The 24,495-nt window shown below is 35.4% G+C and overlaps 2 protein-coding genes and 1 long non-coding RNA gene across 3 annotated transcripts in view; 2 read left to right on the top strand and 1 right to left on the bottom strand.

Annotated features, from left to right (window-relative positions):
- LOC106090668 (gamma-tubulin complex component 3) overlaps nt 1-24,495 on the bottom strand; it is a 37,288-nt gene that overhangs the window by 9,267 nt on the left and 3,526 nt on the right. The window contains exons 3-6 of the mRNA XM_013256945.2: nt 15,900-16,139; nt 14,791-15,829; nt 14,540-14,732; nt 14,156-14,477 (exon numbers count right to left, since the gene is read on the bottom strand). Coding sequence (XP_013112399.1) covers nt 14,156-14,477; nt 14,540-14,732; nt 14,791-15,829; nt 15,900-16,139 — 1,794 coding nt within the window. The remainder of the gene's footprint in view (nt 1-14,155; nt 14,478-14,539; nt 14,733-14,790; nt 15,830-15,899; nt 16,140-24,495) is intronic.
- On the top strand, nt 3,897-4,957 carry LOC106090669 (SCP2 sterol-binding domain-containing protein 1). The gene is made up of 3 exons (XM_013256947.2): nt 3,897-3,996; nt 4,103-4,259; nt 4,518-4,957. The coding sequence occupies exons 2-3, from the start codon at nt 4,127-4,129 to the stop codon at nt 4,733-4,735; spliced, it is 351 nt and encodes a 116-aa protein (XP_013112401.1). The 5' UTR covers nt 3,897-3,996; nt 4,103-4,126; the 3' UTR covers nt 4,736-4,957.
- On the top strand, nt 21,245-22,699 carry LOC131996814 (uncharacterized). The gene is made up of 2 exons (XR_009398015.1): nt 21,245-21,692; nt 22,238-22,699. It is a non-coding gene; the product is annotated as an uncharacterized LOC131996814 (long non-coding RNA).

Below are 24,495 nucleotides of genomic sequence, written 5' to 3' on the forward strand. Positions count from 1 at the left end.
TTTTACTTTTGTTTGTGTTCAAAAAAGAAAAGAGTCCATATAAAAAAAGAGTAAACAAAATCTGAAAACATTTTCATTCGTACTACTAAGTTCTTCACTGCGTGGAAATCTGACATTTAGTAAAACCTTGCACGGAACCTTTTTCTTTTTCGTTCATTGTGCAAATATAGATTTTTATTCCTCACACAAACAATCTAATTTACCGAAATGTCAATGGTGGAACATGTGATGGGGTTGCCAAATAGTATTTTGCTTGTAAATAGCGTTTTTTTATGCCAAAATCAGTAAACCAGTAAACTTCAGTGAAATTCTATTGTACAACTAGTGAAACATTTTGTAAAAAAATTTGCTGGTGAATGAACTTAATATCCATATTTACGAATTTTTATGTGATTTTACTGAAATTGCAAACATAAGTTAGCCAACCACGACATTTTTTTTTACCAACTATTTTGTCGTGAGTGGTGCTTTATTGTTTCCATCGAGAGTTTCTGTAAGTTGAGACTAAGGTGGAGTTACATACCTCAAGCAGCACTTATGCGTGCATGTCAAAACAAATTATAAAATATATTGGTTTGTATTGTGTGAGTTACACAACAAATGTACGCACGAATCTGATGGAATAAGTTAACCAACACTCACTTTCAACGCGTAAAACATATGATTTGAATATGTTTACAGTTCAAAAATTGTTTTGCAGTTCGTAGATTAGAGAAATTCTTTTATGGCTTTCATATAAAACCACATTATTGACAATTTCCATTGGAATTAACTTTGGAAATGACTAAAATAAGCTGATTTTTGGAAATTCGTGTTAAGCAAAAGGCGCATGGTATGTCACTCAACCCAAAGAACGCATGTGGGCGAATTTGATTGCTTAAGCACGCATAAGTGTCATGAGCGTGATTCCAATAAGGCTTAACAGGACAATTTCGTAGTTTCAGCTGTTTTAACATATAAACGTAGTAGAATTGGCCGCGTCAAATACATTTGACATTTCCCGTCCAAAGTGTAAGCATTATTAGAACTATAATATAAAGCAGTGCGTGTAATGAAATTATAAGCCGTGAAATAGCTCACCGTTAAATGAAAAGGACAAATAAAGGAGTTATCACTAAAAATATTTAAAAAAAGAAAAATTATTAAAAAAAAAATTGAAAAGTGTAATAATAATGGGTGTAATTAAAAAAAGTGCAGTTACAGGAAAATCAAAAATATTTTTTTTGCATACAACCTATAGTATGGATCATGAATATAAAGTCCATATTTGGGGCTCGGCCTTTGGGACTGCAAACTCCACCGATGAAATGTTATCAAATAAGCACACTATGATACTCAAATTAAGGGCAATATTGCGTAGAACATGAATGTGGTAAAAAAATCTTAGAATTTGATTAAGCGGATCTATGATATCTTGAACCTTTCCGTCCAAACTTATAATGGTGCTCAAAGACAATTTCGCGTAGCGAGAATATGACAAAAACTATTAATTAATTCCATAGACTTGATATCGAAAATGTTAAAAGCTCTTAAAAGTTTTACATTCGTGAGCACCCTTCCATCTCACCGAAATGCATATTTTTGGTTGAGTTTCAACGCAATTGGATGAATCAATAAAAAAAATGGGGAAACATAATGTGAGCTATGAAATCAAATCCATCTGTTGTCTGCCAATTACTTTTCAGTAATCAATAAAATCGTTAATTGCACCTGAAGTTTATTTTTATGATTATTATCTCGACTCACTCCAATTTGGGAAAAATAACTTTACGAAAATAAAGTGAAAAGTTTTCCTTTATTTTTTTTTTATTTATTCAAAAGAGATGTCTTGAAAATATCTTATATAGTTGATAATCAATGGGTAATTAATGCTTATGATTATTTTCAATACACTAATATTAAATTCATACTGTAATTACAAGATCATTGTAACCTGGTTGTATGTGAAGACAAACAAATCTAAATCTTCTGTTTGTTTCTGTTTCGAGGCGATCTCAATGATTGGAGGTTTTCTTTTCAATTGGAAAAGAAAAGCCAGAAATCTAAATCTTGTTTTTAAGATTATGCGGAAAATTTGTTGAAACAAATTCAAATTCAAAAAATGTTGCGAAAATTTTCATTAGCTCATTAACCCCTGATCTTCGATTTTCTTGTCCGATATTGATGAAATTTCATATGTATACGTTGTATTTTCTAATTCTGTTTTAAAAATTTTCATAAATGTTTAATTAAAGACAATTTTTTATATTTTTCTAAAGGTCGATACTACGATCAACTTCATTTTTGGCTACTTATTTTTGTAACGATTCTAGTTTGTAGACACATTTCCTTTTAGGAAAAACACGAAATCTTTTGAGAATGGCTATTTCAATTCATGATTTCAGTTTTAAAAATTTGAAACAGGAATCCGAACATATACAAAAAAAATTATCGGGTTCAATCACAAAATTGATTGATCCACTTATTTTTTTTATTTGAAAACGCTCTACTCACGAAAAAAATAATAACAATTACACTTTTTGAAAAGGATGATTGAAAAAATTGTATATTCAATTAAAAAAAAATTAAAAAAAAAACGTTTTTGAAATTTCCAATTCATTTTTTAATTCATCCAATGAAAAAAATTATTGAAATTTTCTAAATATACAATAAAATTTTTCATTGATTCTATTAAAAATATGCAAATGCTATATTAAAATTTTTCCGAAATGCGCGCTGTTGGGGATAAATTACATGCATCCCAACAGAAAAACATTCATATAGAATATATTGTAATTACATTGATGCTAAAAAAAGCCGTTTTGCCATCATAATGCAACAAAAATTTAAATTGCGTCTACAAATTTAAAAAGGTAGTCGAAGGACTGGGGAAATTTTGGGCCTAAAAAAGTTAGCAAATCAATTAAAAAATAAAGAAAGAAATTGCTGCCTAGACCACCAAATTTTTTTTCTTTTTGTCAATCGATTCTTTCGCCAATTCAATGAAAACAGCTGTTTTCCCTTTATAAAATCAGCTGTATTGAAAATTTTTTAGGATTAAAAAAAATGATTGAATCACAGAATTTTTTAATTAAAAATTTCAATGACAATCGTAATTGAAAAAAAAATCAGATTTAGTTAAAAAAATGCTGAATAAATTAATGTTGAATTGAAAATGAGAAATATTTCTTTGCCATCGTAATAAAACAAAGTTCACGTTTAATTACCAAGTGATTGAATCAATTAATTTTCAAATTAAAATCTCCTAAATTTCAATCACGATCGCAATTGAAAAAAGTAGAATTCAATTAAAAAATGTTTTTGTCAACTAATATTTTAGTTGAAAACATTTCTATTTTCAATTAAATTTTTAATTCAAAAAAATTGCGTGAAATAATTTCTGTGTATTTACAATGTTTTCAATTGAAAATTTCAATCAGTTTTTTTGTTTGAATCAATTAAAATAAAAAATTAATTAGATATTTCAAAACTTTCAATCAATTTTTTTAATTGGATCAATTAAAATACAATTGGAAATTTCAAAAATTTTCGATCATCAATCAACAACCTTGAAAAAGTTGCCCACAAACATTAGCAATATTGCTGAGATCTGGCAACATTACATCTTTAGCGCTGTTGGATGGTTTACACAGGTTATTCACGGATAGCACTCTCGCTAACATTAGATGTGTTCGTGTACTCAAAAATGTGTGGTTTGTTACTGAAAGTAGTTCGCGTACTTTATTTGCGAGCAGAAGATAGGGTTAACACGTTTATTATCATAAATCATTTGGTTTGCAAATTTTGCAATTTACATCATGGATGCAAATTTTTACCAGAAAAATTACGCAAACAGACCTATTATAACATTGTAGTGGTAAATTGTCGATAGCGTCTTTCCTTCATTCCACTAAAATTCGTAACAGTAGATGCCTGGTTGCCAAGTTACCAAATTCCAAAGTACCAACTCACCAACCACATTCAACCACCACTCATTTAATATTTCTCGTCCAAAGTGTAAGCATTGAATTTTAATGTAACAGGGCGGAGTATTTTCACCAAAGAAACTGGTGCACAAACGAATAATTTGCTAAGTATTTTTTCGCCCCTCTTTTTTTTTTAGTTTGCATTTCTACAAAACAACAAAATGGCTCTTGGTTCCGATGCAATTTTCCAAAAAATGATTGATGGCATTAAGGGCAATGAGGCCAAAGCCAAAGCTGTGAACGGTGTTTTCTTATACAAAATCACCAAGGATGGCAAAGTTGTCAAGGAATGGAGTAAGTATGGACAATGGCATGACTGTTGACAGATAAAAAGAAAATAAATGTTTCGCAAAATTTAAAGCGATAAATAAATGCATGGGGACAAAGGGCGTTTTCTCACATTGCCAAATTGTAATAACATACAAATTTGCTTAAACAAACATAGACTAAACTGCGACTATTAGAACAGACTAGCATGACTTGACGAAATATTCAGCTCGATGTAGAGAAAATGGAATTTTAATTCACTGTTTTGTTTTACAAAACCTTTAGCTTTGGACTTGAAGAATGCTAAAGTCTACGAGGGACCTGCCCAAGGCGTTAAAGTTGATACCACCCTTACAGTCGCCGATGACGATATGGTTGATATTGGCTTGGGTAAGTTGAACCCACAAGCCGCTTTCATGAAGGGCAAACTCAAGATTGCCGGTAACATCATGTTGACCCAAAAATTGGCTCCTCTATTGCAACAAGCTAAGGCTAACTTGTAAAATGACCACATCACAATCAACTCTTCGCCACCTGCTTTAGATTTTTTATATAATATTAGAATTATAATAATTAAGTATGATCAATGGTTTGTCTTGTTGTTTTCTCTACCAAAAACTAAGGGGAATTGTATGTATGTTGTATAAAAATTAGTGATATTATTCTTTCCTCCTCTGTAAATGTGTAATAAATTGTATTTTTTATACCTACTTAAAACTCGAAAATGACATTGGACTTTGCAACATCGAGATATGGAAAATTTGCAGTTGATTGTAGAGTAAAAAGTGATAACTAAATGGAAAGGGAAAAGGTTTTTTTTATTCACTTTTTCTGTGTTCAATTAGCCAGTAGTATTGGGATAAGATTACCAACTAATCTTATCCGTATAAAGTTGGAAATCCTATGTACATATTAGAAAACACGCACGTTACTAAGCAATGCTAGGCTACATTAAAAAGGTTAGAGGTTTTAAATAGAGATTTGGCTAAACTTTGAGCTGATAAGGGCCTTCTTTGATATTTGAGACGATTTTCTGGAAACTTTAGGGATGTTCAGGTACAATACGTAGGAGTTAAAAGATAAGCCAACTGTGGTAATTAATTAAGGGGTCAAAAAACCGACAAGAGTTTAGAAAAATTAAATTGTATATTTTTATTGGGACACCTAACAAATGTTTGAAGGAATATTATTAAGGGGTCTCAATATAATTTTACCAGTTTATAATAAGAGTATAGAACCAATAACAATATTTTAAGACAAATATAAAATATTGTTGTTTGAATAATAAAGGTCGATTATAAAATTATCAACATAACAAATAATATAGTCAAATTCGTCTAAACTAAATACTTTTTTTGCCAATACCACGGCAGAGCAATAAGTGATAGTTTTTGGTGAAAAGATGCAATGAGCGAAATAAATGTGAAGCGAATCCATTAACGGATAGTTTACCATTTTTGGAAATTATTTAGTTTGTAAATTCATCGTCTGCGAGTATTGTGGTCTAGTAGACGGTACTTAAAGAAAACTCCCACTATTAAATTCTTTTTCAAATCCAAGGGATTGGGAGTTTGTGTATTGTAGCACCAAGACACAAGAACTTCTAAATCGTTCCCACAGCAAAAGAAAAGCAGAAACGTACAGCTCGTCTAAGCCGCTGTTTGAAATTCCAATCCCATGACAGCCGGTTGGACATACCAGATTCACCCGATGGAATCCTTGACCCGCAAAGGCTGTCGCCAGTGTATACAACGCACTGCTACAATAACAACCACACCCACGGTAAAATAATGTAAGTAGCCTTCTATATAGATGGTTGTAAAATTTTGGTGCAAATTTGCCCATGATTCCATTAATGACATAGTACATCATTAACGTCACCAGCATTAGGAGGGGAAAACCACCGCTAAAATGTTTTTCTGATGTTCTTGCCAGGATTTGAGCGCAGGCATTCGCTTCGAGTAGGTATGTAAACGCTATCAGATTAAGTGGCGCCAACCAAATTTGAAGACGAATATCGATTTATGCACAACAATCACCCCGTTATGACCTGTCATAACATGCTGATAAACTAATGCAAAAAACTATTTTGACACACGCTGAGTATAAAGTTGAGGAAAAAGATACTTTAAAACATCTACCGTCAGTATGCCCAGTGTACAGCACTAGCAATTAGAAGGAGGACCACTTTAGTTTCTCGGTATGCAGACTGCCACTATAGTCTAATCCGAACTAACCTTTATACAAATCGCGCCACAGCATTACAAATCAGTGGGAATTTATTTTCAATTATGGCATTTTTGTTCGGCGCGAGGTCGTGTGTTCGATTCCCACCTGAGGACTGGTTTGTCGCTACCATGGGATCACAATTAATTCATTGCAATAATGATATTGGGGCTGGGGTGCTACTGTTGCGTATATTTCCGCCGAAGGGGTAACATAGTCCAACGACGAGGACGCCAAGTGCGACTACAACGACGCACTGCTGCCGCAGCACCTTGCAACATATTCAGTGCTACTATACTCCTGTAGTGACATAAGGCCACAGCAAGATCCCAAATGCAACCACTCCATGCACCGGTTACACCTCACCGACTGATGATGGAGGCGGTTCTGGCAAACCAAACAGTACCAGAGTCCGGGCCAGAAGCGTGTGGAGAAGGCACTCCGGGATGTGCCTCTCTCATGACGAAAAAAGGACGAGCACGTAAACTGAGGTGGCAGCTCTTGCCGATGAAGGACTAAATGCGATCATCAACGCTACATCATGCCATCCCGACTGCACCAAAAAGGGTGCGATAGGTGGTAATGGCGAAACAACTATCATGCCATAAGTTGATATCGCAGCAACAAGGCATACATGCATGCTTTGCATCTGTCAGTATTGTTAGTTTTGATAATATTTGATATTTGAAAAAGAAAAAACCCAAAAATGTTTGTTTACATGTTATATGCGTCAAACGGATATTTGATAAAATGGTCGAGGCACCCTAAAACCTTTTTCCCTATTTTGTCGTTAAGGTTTTTATGATTTTTATGGAACTAAAAAACCTGGGGCCGAATTACCGCATACGTGAACGAGAAAAAACAGTTAGAAATCTCCATTATGAATTATGTACCTCTTTTTTGAACGAAAATGTTTGAAATCTAAGAACGCAAATTTATTAATCAAGTGTTATTTACAAAGCTTACACATACAAATTTATATACAAGTGGTATAACACCCATTAGATACGAGATGAAATTTTATTTGATACGAAGGCGCACTCGATCAAGTACGCTGTAATTGGGCCCCTGTATATATATAGTTCGGCCGTGCCGGGTAATAAATCCGACGTTTATGTGTTTAAGCCCTAAATCAATTGATCCATCTTTTTATATGACAGCTATATGCTAATATGGTCCAGTTGTATGCTAGTCCAATCCCAGAGGCCTTTCTACGCTTATGTACAGTGACATCATTAAATCATCTTAGAATTTTACGACCATCCGAAATATATATGCATACTTTGTAGGGTTGGATGTGGATATTTTGATGTGTTACAAACGGAATGACTAAATGAATATACCCGTATCCTACAGATTTTTGCGGTATCTATGGTACATCAATATGGTAATTTGATGTGTTTTTTACACTATAAGGGTGGTACTATGTTAGATTTTCGCAAAGTACTAACCATAGGGCCAAAACAAAATGAGTGCGTTAAGCTTTGTTTTTGAGCATCGCGTTGCAAAAATACACCTCCGCACAAAAATTCCACAAAAAAGACAAGAGAGAAAAAATGTTCAACCTTGACGCTTGAAAGCGAGCGTCATTCTGCGTTGCCACACGTAAAGTATTTTTTTAGTCGTCAAAGTTAAAAATTGTTAAGCTTTTGAGAGTTACTTTTTTAAACATTTGTTTGCAGAGTTGCTTTTGTCAACTTTAAGAAATATATAAGTAATAAGATGGAAGCAGGGTGTGTAAACAAATGCAGGCGACTGAACACGAGACGTTAACGGTTGCATGTTGTTAACGGTATTCCGATGAATACCTTAATCAAAATTTCGCCTGCATATGTAAGGCAATTTATATATCGTCGCCATCAAATAAATCATTATTTCGTGCACAAAGAAGATCAGGAAACAATAGCTCGGATACGACTATAATTGTTCAATTCCTCACACCATTTTAGAATAAATACATCTTTAAAATAATGACGCAGTATAGAAAACACAACAGTAGCCATTTATGTCTTCATCACATTAGCTTTGAATCCAATCATGGTATATGCATAAACGAAAACCTGACCACCATGAAAGCAAAGATAAATTTCCTCAATATATTCTTACCATGGTCTTAACTATGATAAAGTTTATCTTGATGGCGATCCAATTGCACTGGATTTTCGTCGGTTTTTTCGTCAATGCGATAATATTGCTTATATTTTTTGGATTAGTACCTCCCTCCTAATTTTCTATTGTTTATGTACTTTTATAATATTATTATTAATTGTTCATTCAAAAGAAAATTAACTACGATGGCCGCATTGCCAATCACATCTATTAATGTTTTTTTTAAATAATACAGAGTTCCAAAAACGATGTTTTAATATGATTAGAATTTTGACTAAACAGAAGTCAGGCTTGAATATATGGCACATAAATGCTCAAGGAGGGACTTGAGCAATCCGAAGTTGACATAGTCTGCGTCTTCGAACCCTGGTTTAATCCATCTATAACAGATAGCATGATTTGCATGCAAGAATACTGTGTGCTTAGAAATCATCGGAGCTCAACGGGAGGAGGAGTAACGGTGTATGTAAAGAAAAGCTTGCCATATAAAGTTGTCTTTCAGTCAAATAAAACAGAAAAAATGGAATTTATCTTTATTGAACTGGAAATTAACCACAAAAAAAATCTTATTGGTTGTGCTAATAGACCGAATCGGCATATTCCCTACGACACCTTTATTAAGTTAATTAAAAACTTATCAATCCATTATGATGATGTCATTATTGCGGGTGATTTCAATTCAAATATTCTAAATGAAAGCCATTTTTAGACTCTCAACCCGTTTGGAATATATTTCGTAAATTGTGTAACAATCAACCCACAACACCATTGCAACGAACTACTCTTCGTTTGATTGGTTTCTAGTAGCATATTCTAACAAAGTCCAGCTATATGATCAAGTAAGTGTGCCTTGTTTCTCCACACATGAACATTAACTTCATAAATGAAAAATTTTTACAGCTGTTAAACTGTTCTGTGCCGCTTTGTGTCAGGAAGCCTCAAAACGTAAACAATTGCTGGTTTAGAAGGGACATTAGAAAAATGATAAACAAAAGAGACTTGACATATTGTCGATGGAAGAGGTTTAAAACCGGACAACTTCATAATGCATTTTGGGCGTCAACTGATTCAAAATGCAAATGCAAGACAATCTGAGAAACAGATGTTGGAATTATAATACCCGGGATTAAAAGAAAAGCATTCCGTGATAAGCTGAACGCATTTATTCCAAATTTCCCATTTTTCTCAGCGTTCGAAAATGTTACTGAAATCAGCCACATGGTCACATCTGCCGCTCCAAATTTCCTTGAGTTTATTGATTTTGAATTTTCTTGCGTTCAACCAGATGACGTATACAAAAGCTACATGACTATTAAATCAAATGCAGTTGAATGGGATATACTACACTATTTTAACTACGAGACAATATCCATCTGGGTGGTAGCACTCAAAAGTGATACAAATCTCTAAATCGAATAATGGAAGTGATTACTGTCCCATATCGATTCCACCTTTTCTTTCGAAGGCTTTTAGAAAAATAATGAATAACCAAATCTGTCAAAACCTTAATCAATTCGACCTTTATCAAGTATACAATCTAGATTTAGACCAAAACACAGCTGTGTTACCACCTTAAATGGTGTAACGGAAGACATAAGATCAAATATGGATGCTGGATTAGTTACCTGTTTAGTTCTTTTGGATCCTTTCAAAGCCTTGGACTGTATCAATCACGATGTATCTAGATATATGTCCTTTATTAACAATTAGAGTATATCAAATATATTACAATAAAATAGGCCCAATTGTAAATTGTTCAGAGTGAACATAGGGCATCGAACTCTATCGTTGGCCAACTCTCTTTTCGTACAGCGGATTCATGTGTTTTTCGGGCGTCCCCTTCCTCGCTGTCCTTGCGGGTTCCAGTCTAGGACATAATCGCGCGGTCGGCTTAGGATATGACCCAACCAAGTCAACTTTTTCCACCGGATTTCTACATCGACGGGGAAAGTGTTTGTTCATATCTGCAATTCTTTATTTGAAATATGGTTTGGCCAGAAAATTCGAAGTTTTTATCGTAGGTAACTAATTATGAAAACTAGGACTTTATGAAAACATCTGGCTTATGTATTATGAGAGATGTCACCGCATCTTTCAAACTCACGGTGTGCATATTTTGCCACCTCTACAGTAATACTGATTTCCAACTACCTCCGTAAACGGTCATTGTAATATTGGGTTGCCCAAAAAGTAATTGCGGATTTTTCATACAGTCGGCGTTGACAAATTTTTTCACAGCTTGTGACTCTGTAATTGCATTCTTTCTTCTGTCAGTTATCAGCTGTTACTTTTAGCTTGCTTTAGAAAAAAAGTGTAAAAAAAGTATATTTGATTAAAGTTCATTCTAAGTTTTATTAAAAATGCATTTACTTTCTTTTAAAAAATCTGCAATTACTTTTTGGACAACCCAATAGAATATGTAATGTGTCACCCGATGCAGCTAAAAAGGCGTGTACCACAAGTTTCGATCTTGGGTGCTCTGTTATTTTCAATGTACGTAAATGATCTGTCATCTCGTCTTAAATAATTAAATCTTCATGTATATGCTGATGACGTACAACTTTACCATAGCTGCCCTATGAAAGGCAAAAAATCATGGCATTCTAATGAACAAATCTCTCACATGGACTGATCATATCATTGGGGCGTCTGAAAAATTTTTTAGAATGCTAAAAGCAGTGGTCTTCTTCTGGCCAAATCATACATATTGCATGTTCTGTTCTATGGAAGGCGTGCAAGAAGACTTGAGACAATTTACAATGCATTGATCTCGGAATCCCTTTTCGACATGAAATTTAAAGATATGTATAAAAATTGTATACTACTTCATAAAATAATAAACGACGGAAGTCCAAAAAATCTATACCAAAAGCTACAGTTTGGGGGAACAAAACGAAGAATGTTAAGAGTCTAGTCTCGATATCGCGTATTAATATCATAATGGAAATGTTTGTGAATGCAATCCGTTTGTGGAACTCTCTGCACGATGCAATCCTTAGGCAACGCAAAGAGCTTCAAGCAATTTTTAACTAAATATTTTCGAAAAAATACACACGTTTTAATAAAATTTAGAATTTGTTCCCCTTTTTATCACTCTGATATATAAATATTGTTATACTCTATTATCTCTAATACACACCGATGTGCGTATCAAAACCTACTTATTGTGAACAACTTTATTTCCATTGTAACCTATAGTATATCTATAATTATAAGGTTATTGTAGTCTTTTTGTTTGCGAAAACAAAAATATATAACTCAAATCAATCAAATACTCTTATATGTATAAAATGTATATTCTCCACCAATTAGTTAGTTTTTTAAATATGTACTTCATAGTTCCCTTTTCGGTTTCGGTTATTTCATGCCATGTCGGGCTTATGCGATTGTCTGTGTATTTGTGAGTGTCATATGCAATTCTGGTGGCATGCGTCTGTTTTCTATAATAGCATAACTTAACAACAATTACATGCTGCGACAACAGTTGCAGTTGCAGCTACTCCATAGGGAGCATTCCACTATCCACAGCCTGTGAACGCACCCAGTAGCTCACAGCTAAGCTTCTCGTGATAACGAAGAACAATACATAGATTGGAGCTCAAAGTTCCAGCCTGTGTGATGATCATAGTTATCCCGCCCGGGTACCAAAAGAGTGTAAACAACAAACATTTTGAAATGAAATTAAGACATTTTGTGGAGATGACACGATGGAAATGCAAAAACACAGCCAAGCAGTGTCTATACCAATGAATTGCGTATATTACATTGTAAGCTATGTATTACCAGGTTAAGGTTGCGAACTTAAGTAGTTAGTCGCTGCGCTCGGAAAAATTTAGTCTATTCGTTCTTTAAGGGCGAGAAGACTCAGGCGGAACCGTAAATAATACTCATTGGTTAGAGTTTTCTCCATTCAGACCCTAGAGTGGCCTGGAATGACGAGAGGGCTGAAGAGAGTCCAGCCGCGCAAATGGATTATCATTTAGGTTAGGTTCTTGAATTTATTTTTATCCGATTTTGCTGAAATTTGGTACAGTGAGTCGACTTAGGCCCCTCGATACTTGCGTCGAGTCAATCGGTCGGATTATATTAGATATATATGGTGTGTTGTATTAGACCCTTAGTGTGTGGTTTTTAGTATAGTGAGTAGTTTTTGGCACCTCAACATCTTTACCCAATGGAGACCAATACATACATATTTTCCCGTGAACATTCCTTTCTTTTTCACAAATGTTAACAAAATTTTAATAAGTGTGGGTATTCAAAGTTTTTACTTGTTTTAAGTTATTTTTATGTTTTGTATGGTATATTAGGTCTGTTCGTGTACTTTTCCAGTAAACATTTGCCAGTAACAATTTTCAGGATAATAAGCGCTATTTTACTTTTCTTTAAAAAATTTGCCAGCAAAATTATACGAAAGACTTCCAGTAGAAATTTGCAGAACAACAGCTGTTGGGGTAAAATTGCAATTCGATTTGATAAATTTTCTGTACCAGAATAATAGCTGCTGACTTGACTCTTGTTAAAAAGTCAATTATAATGAAATAAAAGTAAACATTACAAATAAACACTAAATTTTTAGTTATTAATTAATGTTTATGCTTTTTGGTGTTAGCTTTTGTATTTTCATAAAATAACTGATTTTTACACAACATAGTTACAAAATTCTGGTGGCAAAAAACTCCCAGCAGAAATTTGCAAGTTCTCAATTTACATAGTTTCAAAATTTACTCTCTCTCGCGCTCTCTTCTACAAATAAAGTACGCGAATGACTTTGTGCAAATTTTTTGGTATATTGTTTAAAAAACTAATAACTGTTACAAGAAGATGGCGTGTATTAAATTTAGTTTACAATTTTGGTCAGCTGGGAGGAAATTTGGTAGGTTTTTTGAAAAATTGTTGGTCGGATTTTTTTTGTTTTGGCAACTCTATTTATATTCGTATTCGGATTAGTTTGAAAAACTGCGTTTTTTGGCTACATTTTCATGCAGTGAGCCAATAAAAAGCAATTTTTATCATTAGGCACTCTCAGATGTCGGACAAATTTTTATTTTTCCAATTGTTGTAAAAGTGTGCTATGTATATGCCGGATTGTATCCAGATCTAAGTACGCCACAACATGTTTCGGATTTGCCTATAGTGATCCGGATGTTTGATTTGGAAGTTTGCTTTGAGATAATATTTGAATGGCGGCACCGCTCCTCCCCTAAGGGAGCTTGTCAATAGTGTTCCAAGGTAGCTTGTCCTTTTTGGAATACACGAACAAAAAGACATTTCAAACAAGATTTAAGAAAACATACCCCATTTCTCGGGGCATACATATTCCGCTTTCAAAAATCGCTCTACAATTTCTGTAAACATTTTAACACTTTTCGATAAGCTACACTCTTCAAGCCATATTAAAAGTTTTAAAAACATCCGCTTAATCGATAAATATTATTATTATTTTTTAATGTATGTGTATTCCTTCCCAAAATATTTTCTAACTTAAGAAGTTTTCTAAGATTTTTTTAAGGCGAAGATATTATTATCTCACAACTTTCATTCTATTTCTCTTTCGAGTTTTCGTTTACTAAAATATTGTTACTTACCTTTGAGTTACATTTTTGATCTTTCCAAATCTTTGACGACAATACAAATTCCATATGTTTCATACGCCATAGCGGTTTGAACAATACCTGATAAATGCACATGGATGGCTCAAGCATGGTAGCGAGAGGACCTCTAACAGTGTATTGCAACGACAAAATATCCCAGCCGATATCTCCTTCGCATGGAGACATTATTCGAACATCCAAATGATTAAGAATTTCAGGATCATCATATTGGGCATTGGTAGAACGTATGGCCGCATCCATGATGGAAGACAAATCATAGCTATATAATTCTTTGGCGGGTTTATCAAGTTCAGATCTGAAAAAAAAAATAAACATAATTTAAAGGCACCAAAAACCACTTCGTAGAGTGAATCATACTTTAAGTTTTCCATTAAAATACCGATAAAATCGCCTTGTCCCAGCAGCAAATAACGACGCATGGCTTGTAAGTGCTCAAGTAGTTTATGGGGTCCCATAACGATGTCTAGAACACGTTTGGAAGTATTCAAATAAATAGAATCGATTGTTGAGTGAAGCTTTGTATCGGCCACCGAAGAAAATATGTGCTCAGCTGATGATAAAATAAATAGTTTAGTTCATTTATATGGATGAAGACAACAATTTCTTACCGTTTTCTTCAATGCATTGCTTTAATTCATCTCTTCCCTTTACAGGGTGTTTGTCTTGGCATATTTCACAGAGGAAGTTTATACTTTTACCAGTTACTAAAATTTTATGTGCCATATCTGAAGAAACGAAATTTGGCAGCATTGATGAACGTACACGATATTTGTCATGCCATAAACGATCCGGACCAACTTCTACCAAACATTCAATAAAAAATTCACCATGAGGATCACAAATTTCACCTTCGAGTAACCACTTGGTAAGCATCTGGTACAGGGGTCCACAAATGGCTAACAAAAGCTCTTTGGCCAAACTCTTAACCATGGGATTACCGTTGTTTAAAAATCCGTGAACGGTCGAAGCCAATGCACCTCCTTTTTTCTCTTGGCAGGCTTCAGCTATTGAGGCTAATAGTTGCAATCTTTGCAGTGGATCAACGGACCAAACTAAAATTTTCATTAGCGTCAAACGTTCGGGACGAATTGTTGTGCTATTGAACACATTCGTTTTTTCCACTTGCTTTTGTTTGTTTAACTGCTCTTGCAACAGAGCAACCATGCCATAATACTTAGTAAGTTCATTCCGTAAAGCCGATATAAATCCTTGCCCCATCAGACCCAAAGCACACAATCCGCTCTTCATATCAGTGTATGATTGCACCAGGTCATGATAGTATCCCAATTCCGATAGGCGCAATAACATGCCAGCTTGGACCACATTCAGATTTTTTGCTTTGACGTCTAATTTAAATTTACCCGAAACCACATCCTTTTTCAAATATTTTCCTTGGATGCCGGTGAATGCGTAGATGACATTTTGAACCATGTTATCGTTAATGTTATTTTGAGTGCATAATATTTTATTGAAATCGTGGCCCAGTCCACTTTTTATTGCATATTGGGTACTTGCTGCTGCAGGTATCATACTTGCTGAAGACGTTGTATCATTTTCGGAACCGCTTTGGCTTCCCGCCTGATAACTGGATTGGCGTAACATGGGGATTTTGTGATTGATTTCCTTGGAATTGTAAAGGTTTGAAGCCTAAAAAAATTTAAAATAAACGTACATTAATAATTTCGAAAATTTTAAGTGTACAAAATAATTTATTTACTCCTCCAACGGATGTTTGTGGTGAGAGTGGCAGCGGTTGAGCCTTCTGCAGCATATGACCTCGCAAGGCGTGCATTGTGTTGTTCGGTGGTAATGATGCATTGGGATTACTATAATGAGCTCGAGATAGCGTTGAGCTTGCTGACACATTACTCTGACAGCCGTTTTCCTGAGAATATTTGGTATCAGCCATAAAGAAAAGAAACGTCAAAAGTGCATTGCGCTGACGTGCTTCCAATTGCTATAAAAAAAAGGGATTGTTACTCAAAAATTGGACGACTTATCGCAATACAATACAATACAATACAATACATACATCATAATTTAAAATGTCTGTACAAGGAGTTTTTATTTCGATCAAAGATGAAAAAAAGAAAATAAAATAATTATTGTGAAAATTTTTGAAGTCCGTGAAAAAAAAAAAAAAAAAAAAAAAAAAGAATATTGGAGAAATTAATTTTGTGAAAAAGAGGTATCAAGAAAAGAAAATTACAATGGAATTTTGCAAAAACATAAAGCCGTTATGTGTCGAGTCGGACTGGCCAATTTGGAAGCGGAAGGTGAAGGATCTTCTAGATTTCTACGAGGGAGCTCTGGATGTGGTTGAGCATAGAATTACAAAGCCGGAACCCTTGGAAGAAGGAGTAACAGAAGCTCAAGAAAAAGAACACAAAAAACGTTGTGATTTTTACAGAAAAGCTAACAGCTATGCCAAGAGTCTGATCACAAACACAATTTCGGATGACATTTTCATGAAGGTAATGGATAAAGAGTCTGCATGTGATGTCTGGCAAGCGCTGCATCAGCAATTTGAAGCGACATCTAAAGATCAATTATTCAAGATGTGCACGGAGCTATTTTCTTTCGAATGGATGGCAGAAAGCGATGTTTCTACACATATATCCAAGCTCAAGAGCTTATGGAACGAAATCAATGCTGGTTTGGTAATAAAAGGAGAAAAAAAATTACCAGAATTGCTCCTGATATGCAAGATTTTACACATATTGCCAAAATCATTTGAAATGTTTAAATCCAGTTGGATGATGCTCACACGAGATGAAGATAAGTCGTTAGATGAATTTCTTATGCAACTTTGTTTATTTGAAAGAAATTTTAAGAAATCTGAAGACACGATTTCGGAGAAACAAGAAGCATTGGTTCTAAATGAGAAGCGGAAAAATAAGAATTTTGCAAATGGCAAGAAAGATGACATTTGTCACTATTGCAAGAAAAAGGGACATTGGATTAAAGACTGCAGAAAGTGGATAGCTGATGGAAAGCCAAGTAAGTCAAAACAATTGGATACATCGCACTCCAATGTTGCTCTTCATTCGGTGTCAAATGAAGTTAATTTGAGCACATCTGTCAGCGATTGGTGGGTTGATAATGGTGCAACAAGGCACGTAACAAATGCGAAGGAATTTTTTATTGACTACGAAGCATTCAAAGAACCACATTCAATACAAGCTGCTGGTAAAGAGACTTTAAGTGCAATGGGAAAAGGAACAATTCAAGTTTTATCAAAAGTAAACAATGCTGGGAAGACAGTGGAGTTGTATGATGTTTGGTATGTTCCTGGTATATCAAGAAACCTTTTTTCTGTATTGGCTTCACATGACAGAAACCCCTCAAGTAAGTTTTATTCGACAATAAAAAAGTGCAAGCTAGATCTCAATGGAGAAACAATTTTATGTGGACACCGTGAGCCAAATAGAACTTTATACAGAATAGATTTTCGACCCGTGTCTGCAAATCAGTGTGTTTCATTCTCTGTAGAAAATTCAAAACTGCAATTATACCATGAAAGATGGGGACATCAAGATAAACGGCATGTAAAGGAGAAATTAGAAAAGGAGATGGGAATTCGAGTAAAGAACAACAGTGAAATCTGTGAGCCTTGCGTTTTTGGTAAGTTGTCAAGATTACCATTTGGAAGACGTGAGACTGCAAAAGCTCCAGGAGAATTAATATCGACAGATGTTTGCGGACCATTTCCCTCTTCATTTAGAGAATATAAATATCTTGTCGTTTATAAGGATGATTACACAAAATTTCGTTATGGATATGTTGTGAAGAACAAATCAGATGTGAAGGATACATTAATAAAAATGCTTGCACATGCCAGATCTCAAGGACACACAGTTAAAACATTGCTTAGTGATAATGGTGGTGAATTCAACAATGCAGAAGTGAAGAAAATTCTGGCAAAACATGGAGTAAGCCAACGGTTTACCGCTCCATATACACCTCAACAGAACGGTGGTGCTGAGAGAGAAAATAGAACCATTGTAGAGATGGCAAGAACATTCATGAACTCAAACAAGAATGTTGAATTTCCTTTGTCGTTATGGGCCGAATTTGTGAAATCAGCAATATATATTTTAAATCGAACGGGAAAATCGTCAGAAAAGGATAAAAGTCCATTTGAGCTATGGTGCGACAAGAAACCTAGAATTAAACACCTAAGAATTATTGGATCAAAATGCTATGTTCATGTTCCCAGTCAGCGTAGGAAGAAAATGGACAAGAAGGCAACAGTAGGTTATCTTGTTGGTTATGACGGCGATGAGAGATATCGTGTCTATATTAAAGAACAAAATATAGTAGAAATATAAAGAGATGTGATATTTTCCGAAGAAATAAATGGTTGTGCTAATGAAGAAGTTAAAGAAGATGAAGTTGTGGAAGAGCAAAACAACAAGAATTCCAATAATATCCAAGAAAAAAATGGGAAAGAAATATCAATACGCATCGGTCCATATAATCACGAAGGTGAAGAACTAGATAAATACCAACAAGAATTAGTTAAAGAGAAAGCGGTGCAAGATGCCGAACCGCTAGAAAGCCACAACGAAAATCAAGATTCCACAAATGATATAGAGGATTTCGAAGAGCAAGATGCCGAACTCCAAGATGGCGACAACGAAAATCAAGATTCGACAAGTGATTTAGAAGACTTTGAGGGTTTTGAAGAAATCCAACGTAAAAAGCGTCGAAGAGATGAATTAGATGATACGTGCGATAATACTATTGTGAAACGCTTAAGAAATCGTACTGTAATTATATCAAATTGTGTCAGCGATGAGATGGTGATGATGGCACATGATTTTGTTTGTCAAACCGAACCTCCATCAAGATATTTAGAAGCTGTTGAAAGTGAAGAGAGAATCAATTGGATACAAGCCATGAAATCAGAGATGAATTCATTGATTGAAAACAAAACTTGGGTACTCACGAATCTTCCTAATGGAGCAAAGGCACTTCCCTCGAAATGGGTATATCGTGTGAAGACAAAATCAGATGGGCCCTGGGAAAAGTAAGTGTTTATAAGAGAGAAAGATGGTAAAAAGTTAATCCTTGCTCTCTATGTCGATGATGGTTTAGTAGCTGCTTCAGACAAAGAAGAACTTGAGCATTTTCTCAACAGTTTAAAATCAGAGTTCAAGATCGTTTCTAATGAAGCTTCATACTTTCTTGGTATAAAAATTGAAAACAGCAATGATCAAATTAGAATCTCTCAAAAGTCTTATGCCAAGAAAATTTTGGAAAGATTTAATTTCTCAGAGTGTCGTCCAGTTTCAACACCAATGGAAAATACAGTCAAATGCATTTCAAAACCAGGGAAAGCACGAATCGAGTTTCCTTATAGACAAGCTGTAGGTGCTCTGATGTATTTGATGCTAGGAACAAGACCAGATTTGGCATATAGTGTCGGTTATCTATCAAGACACCTTGACAACTACACTTGTGAAGATATTCAAAAGCTCAAGCGAGTATTCAGATATATAGCTGGTTCCATAGATGTTGGAATAGCTTATAATAAAGAAGGACCCAAGCTATTAGAATGTTACAGCGATGCTGACTATGGTGGATGTGTCACTACAGGACGTTCTACAACAGGTGTTGTTGCAACTTATGCAGGTGGAGCTTTATCTTGGATGAGTCAACGACAACCAACAGTGTCAACTTCAACAACTGAAGCAGAAATTATAGCTGCAAGTGAAGCCGCAAAAGAAGTAATATGGCTTACACGACTTTTCAAGGACATAATAAATTATAAGGACATTCCAATTATAAATATAGAAAATACAGCTGCGATTCGTCTATCAAAGAATCCAGAATTTCATAAACGAACAAAGCACATTGATCTAAAACACTTCTTCGTACGTGAAAAGGTAACAGAAGGTTTATAGTCAACGACACAAGTTTCAACTGAAAATCAACTCGCAGATATGATGACCAAGCCTTTACCAAAGTCACGTTTACAGTACTTGTGTACTCGTTTAAATATAATTTAATTAAACAAGGGAAAGTGTTGAAGTATATGTTTAACAAATTAATATCTACTTGTATCGTTCTTTGTTATTATGTTACTAGGCAATGATTTTATGTATTTGTATGTTCGAGAAATTATTTTTTCAAACTTCACTTCAATAAAACTTTTCAATCTAATATATATTACAATAAAATAAATGCTACCAGAACTCAACTTGGGAACAACTGCATGTTCTATCAATTGAAAGTCTTATAGAGCACGTAAAAAATCGTACATGCTGAATTTTGGGTTTTCCCCACCATGGATACTATGTATGTCTTCCAAAAGGACTTATCCCCAGGTGGCGGATAAAAGTGGTAGGAGTGAAATCAAAGAGCTTAAGCGGACCAAGAGGTCTGAATAACAGGCAAGGTATTGCTTAGGCAACGTCTGAACCCCGAAAAGCAGCCATTAAGGGAGATAAGGAACTTAAACGGAGAAGTAAGGAACAAAGAATGAAAAGGATATTTATTTATTTATTGAAAATATATCTTATAAAAAGCTCAGGGTAACATAGACCATAAGCTCGATTGAGTAATATTAAAATGCAATGAGACCAAAATTTCAGTATAAAATAAAAAAAAAGATATCTATTAATATATAAACACGTAATTGTTACACTTTTGCTTTTTACTTTCCCCGTTCACTAGTTCCAAAGTAATCAGAACTAGTTCCACTTTTGTTTACTTTCAGTGTAAACAACTGGTGAATTTATCCTGGGTTTGTCATTGGAGTAACTATTGTAGTTGACCCTGGAACTAGTACTTCTGCTTATTCTAACAAACTAGTTCCGTAATTGATTTCTTTTGACATTTGTCAATATTTGAACAAATATTTTTTTATTTTTCTGCTTGCTCTCGGTTTTTTCTCTGTGACTCTCCCTACTTAAACAATTTTGTAAGTTTTGACAGTGGTCGACGAGGAGATTTGAACTCATCATTTTATATTTGGTAGTCTTCCACGCATCCTCTAGCCTACCGACATCACTTTGTTAATGATGAAATAACGCAATAAGCATTACAGCACAGCAATAAGTTTCACAATTAAATTAAATTTTAAAAAATTTAGAAATCACTTCAAACAATTTTTTAATGAGAAATACATAAAAAATAGGGCCGAATATTCTCAAATTAGTCTAAAGAAAACAACAAAATTTGCAGCCCGGTGGACTCGAACATGGCGGGTTTGCGAATCCATCAGTGGCAAGTGAATTTTGGTGCTGCAAATTCTTTCCGGCACGCAAGAAGCCGATCATATTTTTAATTTTTATTACCGCCTTATGGTAATTAAGAAACACAAAATTGGCATACAACTTTGCGGTCAAGTAACCTGGGGGACGCCTACCCCGTTTTATGGCAATTCAGATACACAAAATTGGCATACAACTTTTGGGTCAAATAACCTGAGGGACGCCTCTCCCCAAAACCCATCCAAACGAAGATCTTTGCCGATTGGGACAATATGGATATGAAATGAAAGGTATTTAAGAGTAGAGTACGACTTGATATAAAAATTTTACACCAAGTGGCTGGGAGCCGCTCCACCAGAAAAAAACCCAAAAATAACATATTTACCAATTGGGGCAATATGGATATCAAATGAAAGGTAATTGGAAGTAGAGAACGAATCTGGTATAAGAATTTGGTCAAAGATTTCTACAGGACCTCCCGAATCCGAAAACCCCAAAACAGGAATATTTGCCCAACATCAGAAAATGGGTATCCAAATAAAAGGTCTTAGGAAGTACTCTATGAATCTGGCATACAAATTTAGAACAATGAGTCTGGGGAATGCCAACTAACTAAATATCTTTCTATACGATATGTAGGTCGATCGGTACAAAACTTCAGCAAGTAGCAAAGTTTTCCAGCACACTTGTTCAGCTTCTCGTTTAATGTTGATGCTTTTGTTTGGGTGGATGAACGGATAGTGATTGCTTTCGTATTTGATCGAACCGTACATTTAATTCGAATCATTTCATTGGTAATCAAACATGAATGATCGTTCTCCCTCGTTTCTTTCAGGAACGAGGGATGATCAAGCAAGCTATCTTGAAATGAATGAATTTGAACGAACTTTTTGTTTCCCTTCGAGTTTGTTCGTTCATCCAACCCGGTGCATGTGCACTCAAAATAACAACACAACATTTGCTAGTTTTTCTGTCTTCTTTGTTTAAAATGGACAAAAAAAAGTGTGGCTGAACTGTTGAAAGTGAAAAACACACACGGTCTGGCCAACATAAAGATCGGAGTTTTGTGTGGAGCGTTTTGGCCGACATAAGCCGTGTTTTATTTACCCAATAAAATAGTTTTCTCGCTTAGTTTCTATGGAGAAAAAAGCTAGCCGTTTATTAAATCATATGGTGTCAACATTCAATCTATCAACATTCAATCAATCAAGAATGCAACATATTTATTCAATGATTAAACGTTCTGGAATGCAAAAATTGCTTAGGAATTTAATAAAATCACATTTATGAAAAACTATTTGATTGTTTTTGATGTGTGTCAGTGCTACCAACGTTTAAAGTACAAAGCATTTAGCAGGATGAGCGTTTTATTTATCCATAAGTTAGCGAATCCTGACGGTCCAGGTAATGCATCCGCTACCATCGACATGTGGACGGACAGTTTGCACACGACTTCGTTAACACCTCAGCTTTAATCATTTCAAATTTCAAAGATATATTTTTACCCGTTCTCACACGGCATGTTTTTTACTAACTTTTTTCGAATTTATTCCCACGTGCAACGTAAACATTCTTAAGATGCTTATATGCATTTTTAATGAATTCGGTGTCCCAAATATCGAAAAAGTTAAATTTTTAGTTAGTTTAATGAAATTAAATTTCTAATGTTAGAATTAAGCCATACGTTTGTTGGGTTCTATCTTTCGTCTGCTTGATTCTGTTAAGTGTCCAGATCCAGGAAATCTCTCTTAGTCGAGAGGGTCTGGCTGGGCAGTTAAACAGTTGACGTGTGTCGTGTGGTCCCTGCTAACAATCGGGACATAGAGGCGGCTGCATCTGCCGGAACGTAATGGAGGATAGCTAGAGGTTAAATAGTGCCGGAGATATCACCCTTTTTCACTCAATGGCGTTTGCACTTCTTATCCCTTAAAACTTACGCCTCAGTAGTCTGGTGGACTGCTATGGAGAAAAAGTTCAACATAAGGATCATACAGCAGGTTCAGAGAACATGTTGCCCTAGCATAGGCGGAGCGATGAGTACCACGACCACCAGGACACTGGAGACTATTCCAGATATCCGACCCATTGACATACAGATTAAGTGCGAGGCAGCCATTGCAGATATGAGACTCAAAGCGATAGGAGAAAGAGTTGAGGATATGAGAAACTCATGCCATCGCGGTATAAATGTAGCGACGATTGGAAATCCGGAAGGAAGTGAAGAGGTTTCCGATCGGGTACCTGATCAGTGGCACAGTCTTGGATTGACGGTACCCTAATATTGTCATCTGGAAGATCATGTTACACGGATGGATCAAAGCTAGAGGACAGAGTGGACCTGGGGGTATACATTGAGAACCCAGGGACTGAGATCTGTTTTAGACTGCCTGATCATAATACGGTCCTGCAGGCGGAGATTCGGGCGATCACGGAATGCGTGAAGTGGTGTGGTGCTAACGCGAGGACGTCGAGTGTGAACATCTTAACCGACAGTAAAATTGCCATAAGGGCAATAACAACCAGGACGGTAAGGTCACCAAATGTCTTGCAGTGTAAGGAGATTAACGCCTTCTCTCAGGATGGCAAAATCCGCATTGTTTGGGTGCCGGGCCATAACGGAGTAAGGGGAAATGAAAGGGCAGACGATTAAGCGGTGAAGGCCAGAGGACTGCCGTCAAAAAACTTGGTTAACCCGAAGCCTTTCGGGACGACGCAGTCCGAGTTAACATTGTGGAACAGCGAAACGGTCGGTAGGAGGGCGAAAATCCTATAGGAGGATCCAGATCGTGAGAAGACGATGCTATTACTGAAAGGAAGCAAGAACGAGGTCAGTATAGCTATTGGTACCATGACGGGACACATAGGACTACGAGGTCACTTATGTAAAATCGGTGCAGCAAGCATGTGTAGGGCATGCGGGGAAGATGATGAGACGTTGGAGCATTTCCTTTGTCATTGCCCGGCTTTCGCGTCTAACAGATACCGACACGTAGTTGTGGACACGATACCAGACATGAACCAACTTTGGGGAGTGGCATGGAAAACAATAAAGGATTTCGTAAGTAGCACGGATTTCTTAACTAAGATTTTCTT

This window comes from Stomoxys calcitrans, chromosome 4 (genome assembly GCF_963082655.1).
Source record: "Stomoxys calcitrans chromosome 4, idStoCalc2.1, whole genome shotgun sequence".
Classification (NCBI taxonomy): Eukaryota; Metazoa; Arthropoda; class Insecta; order Diptera; family Muscidae; genus Stomoxys; species Stomoxys calcitrans.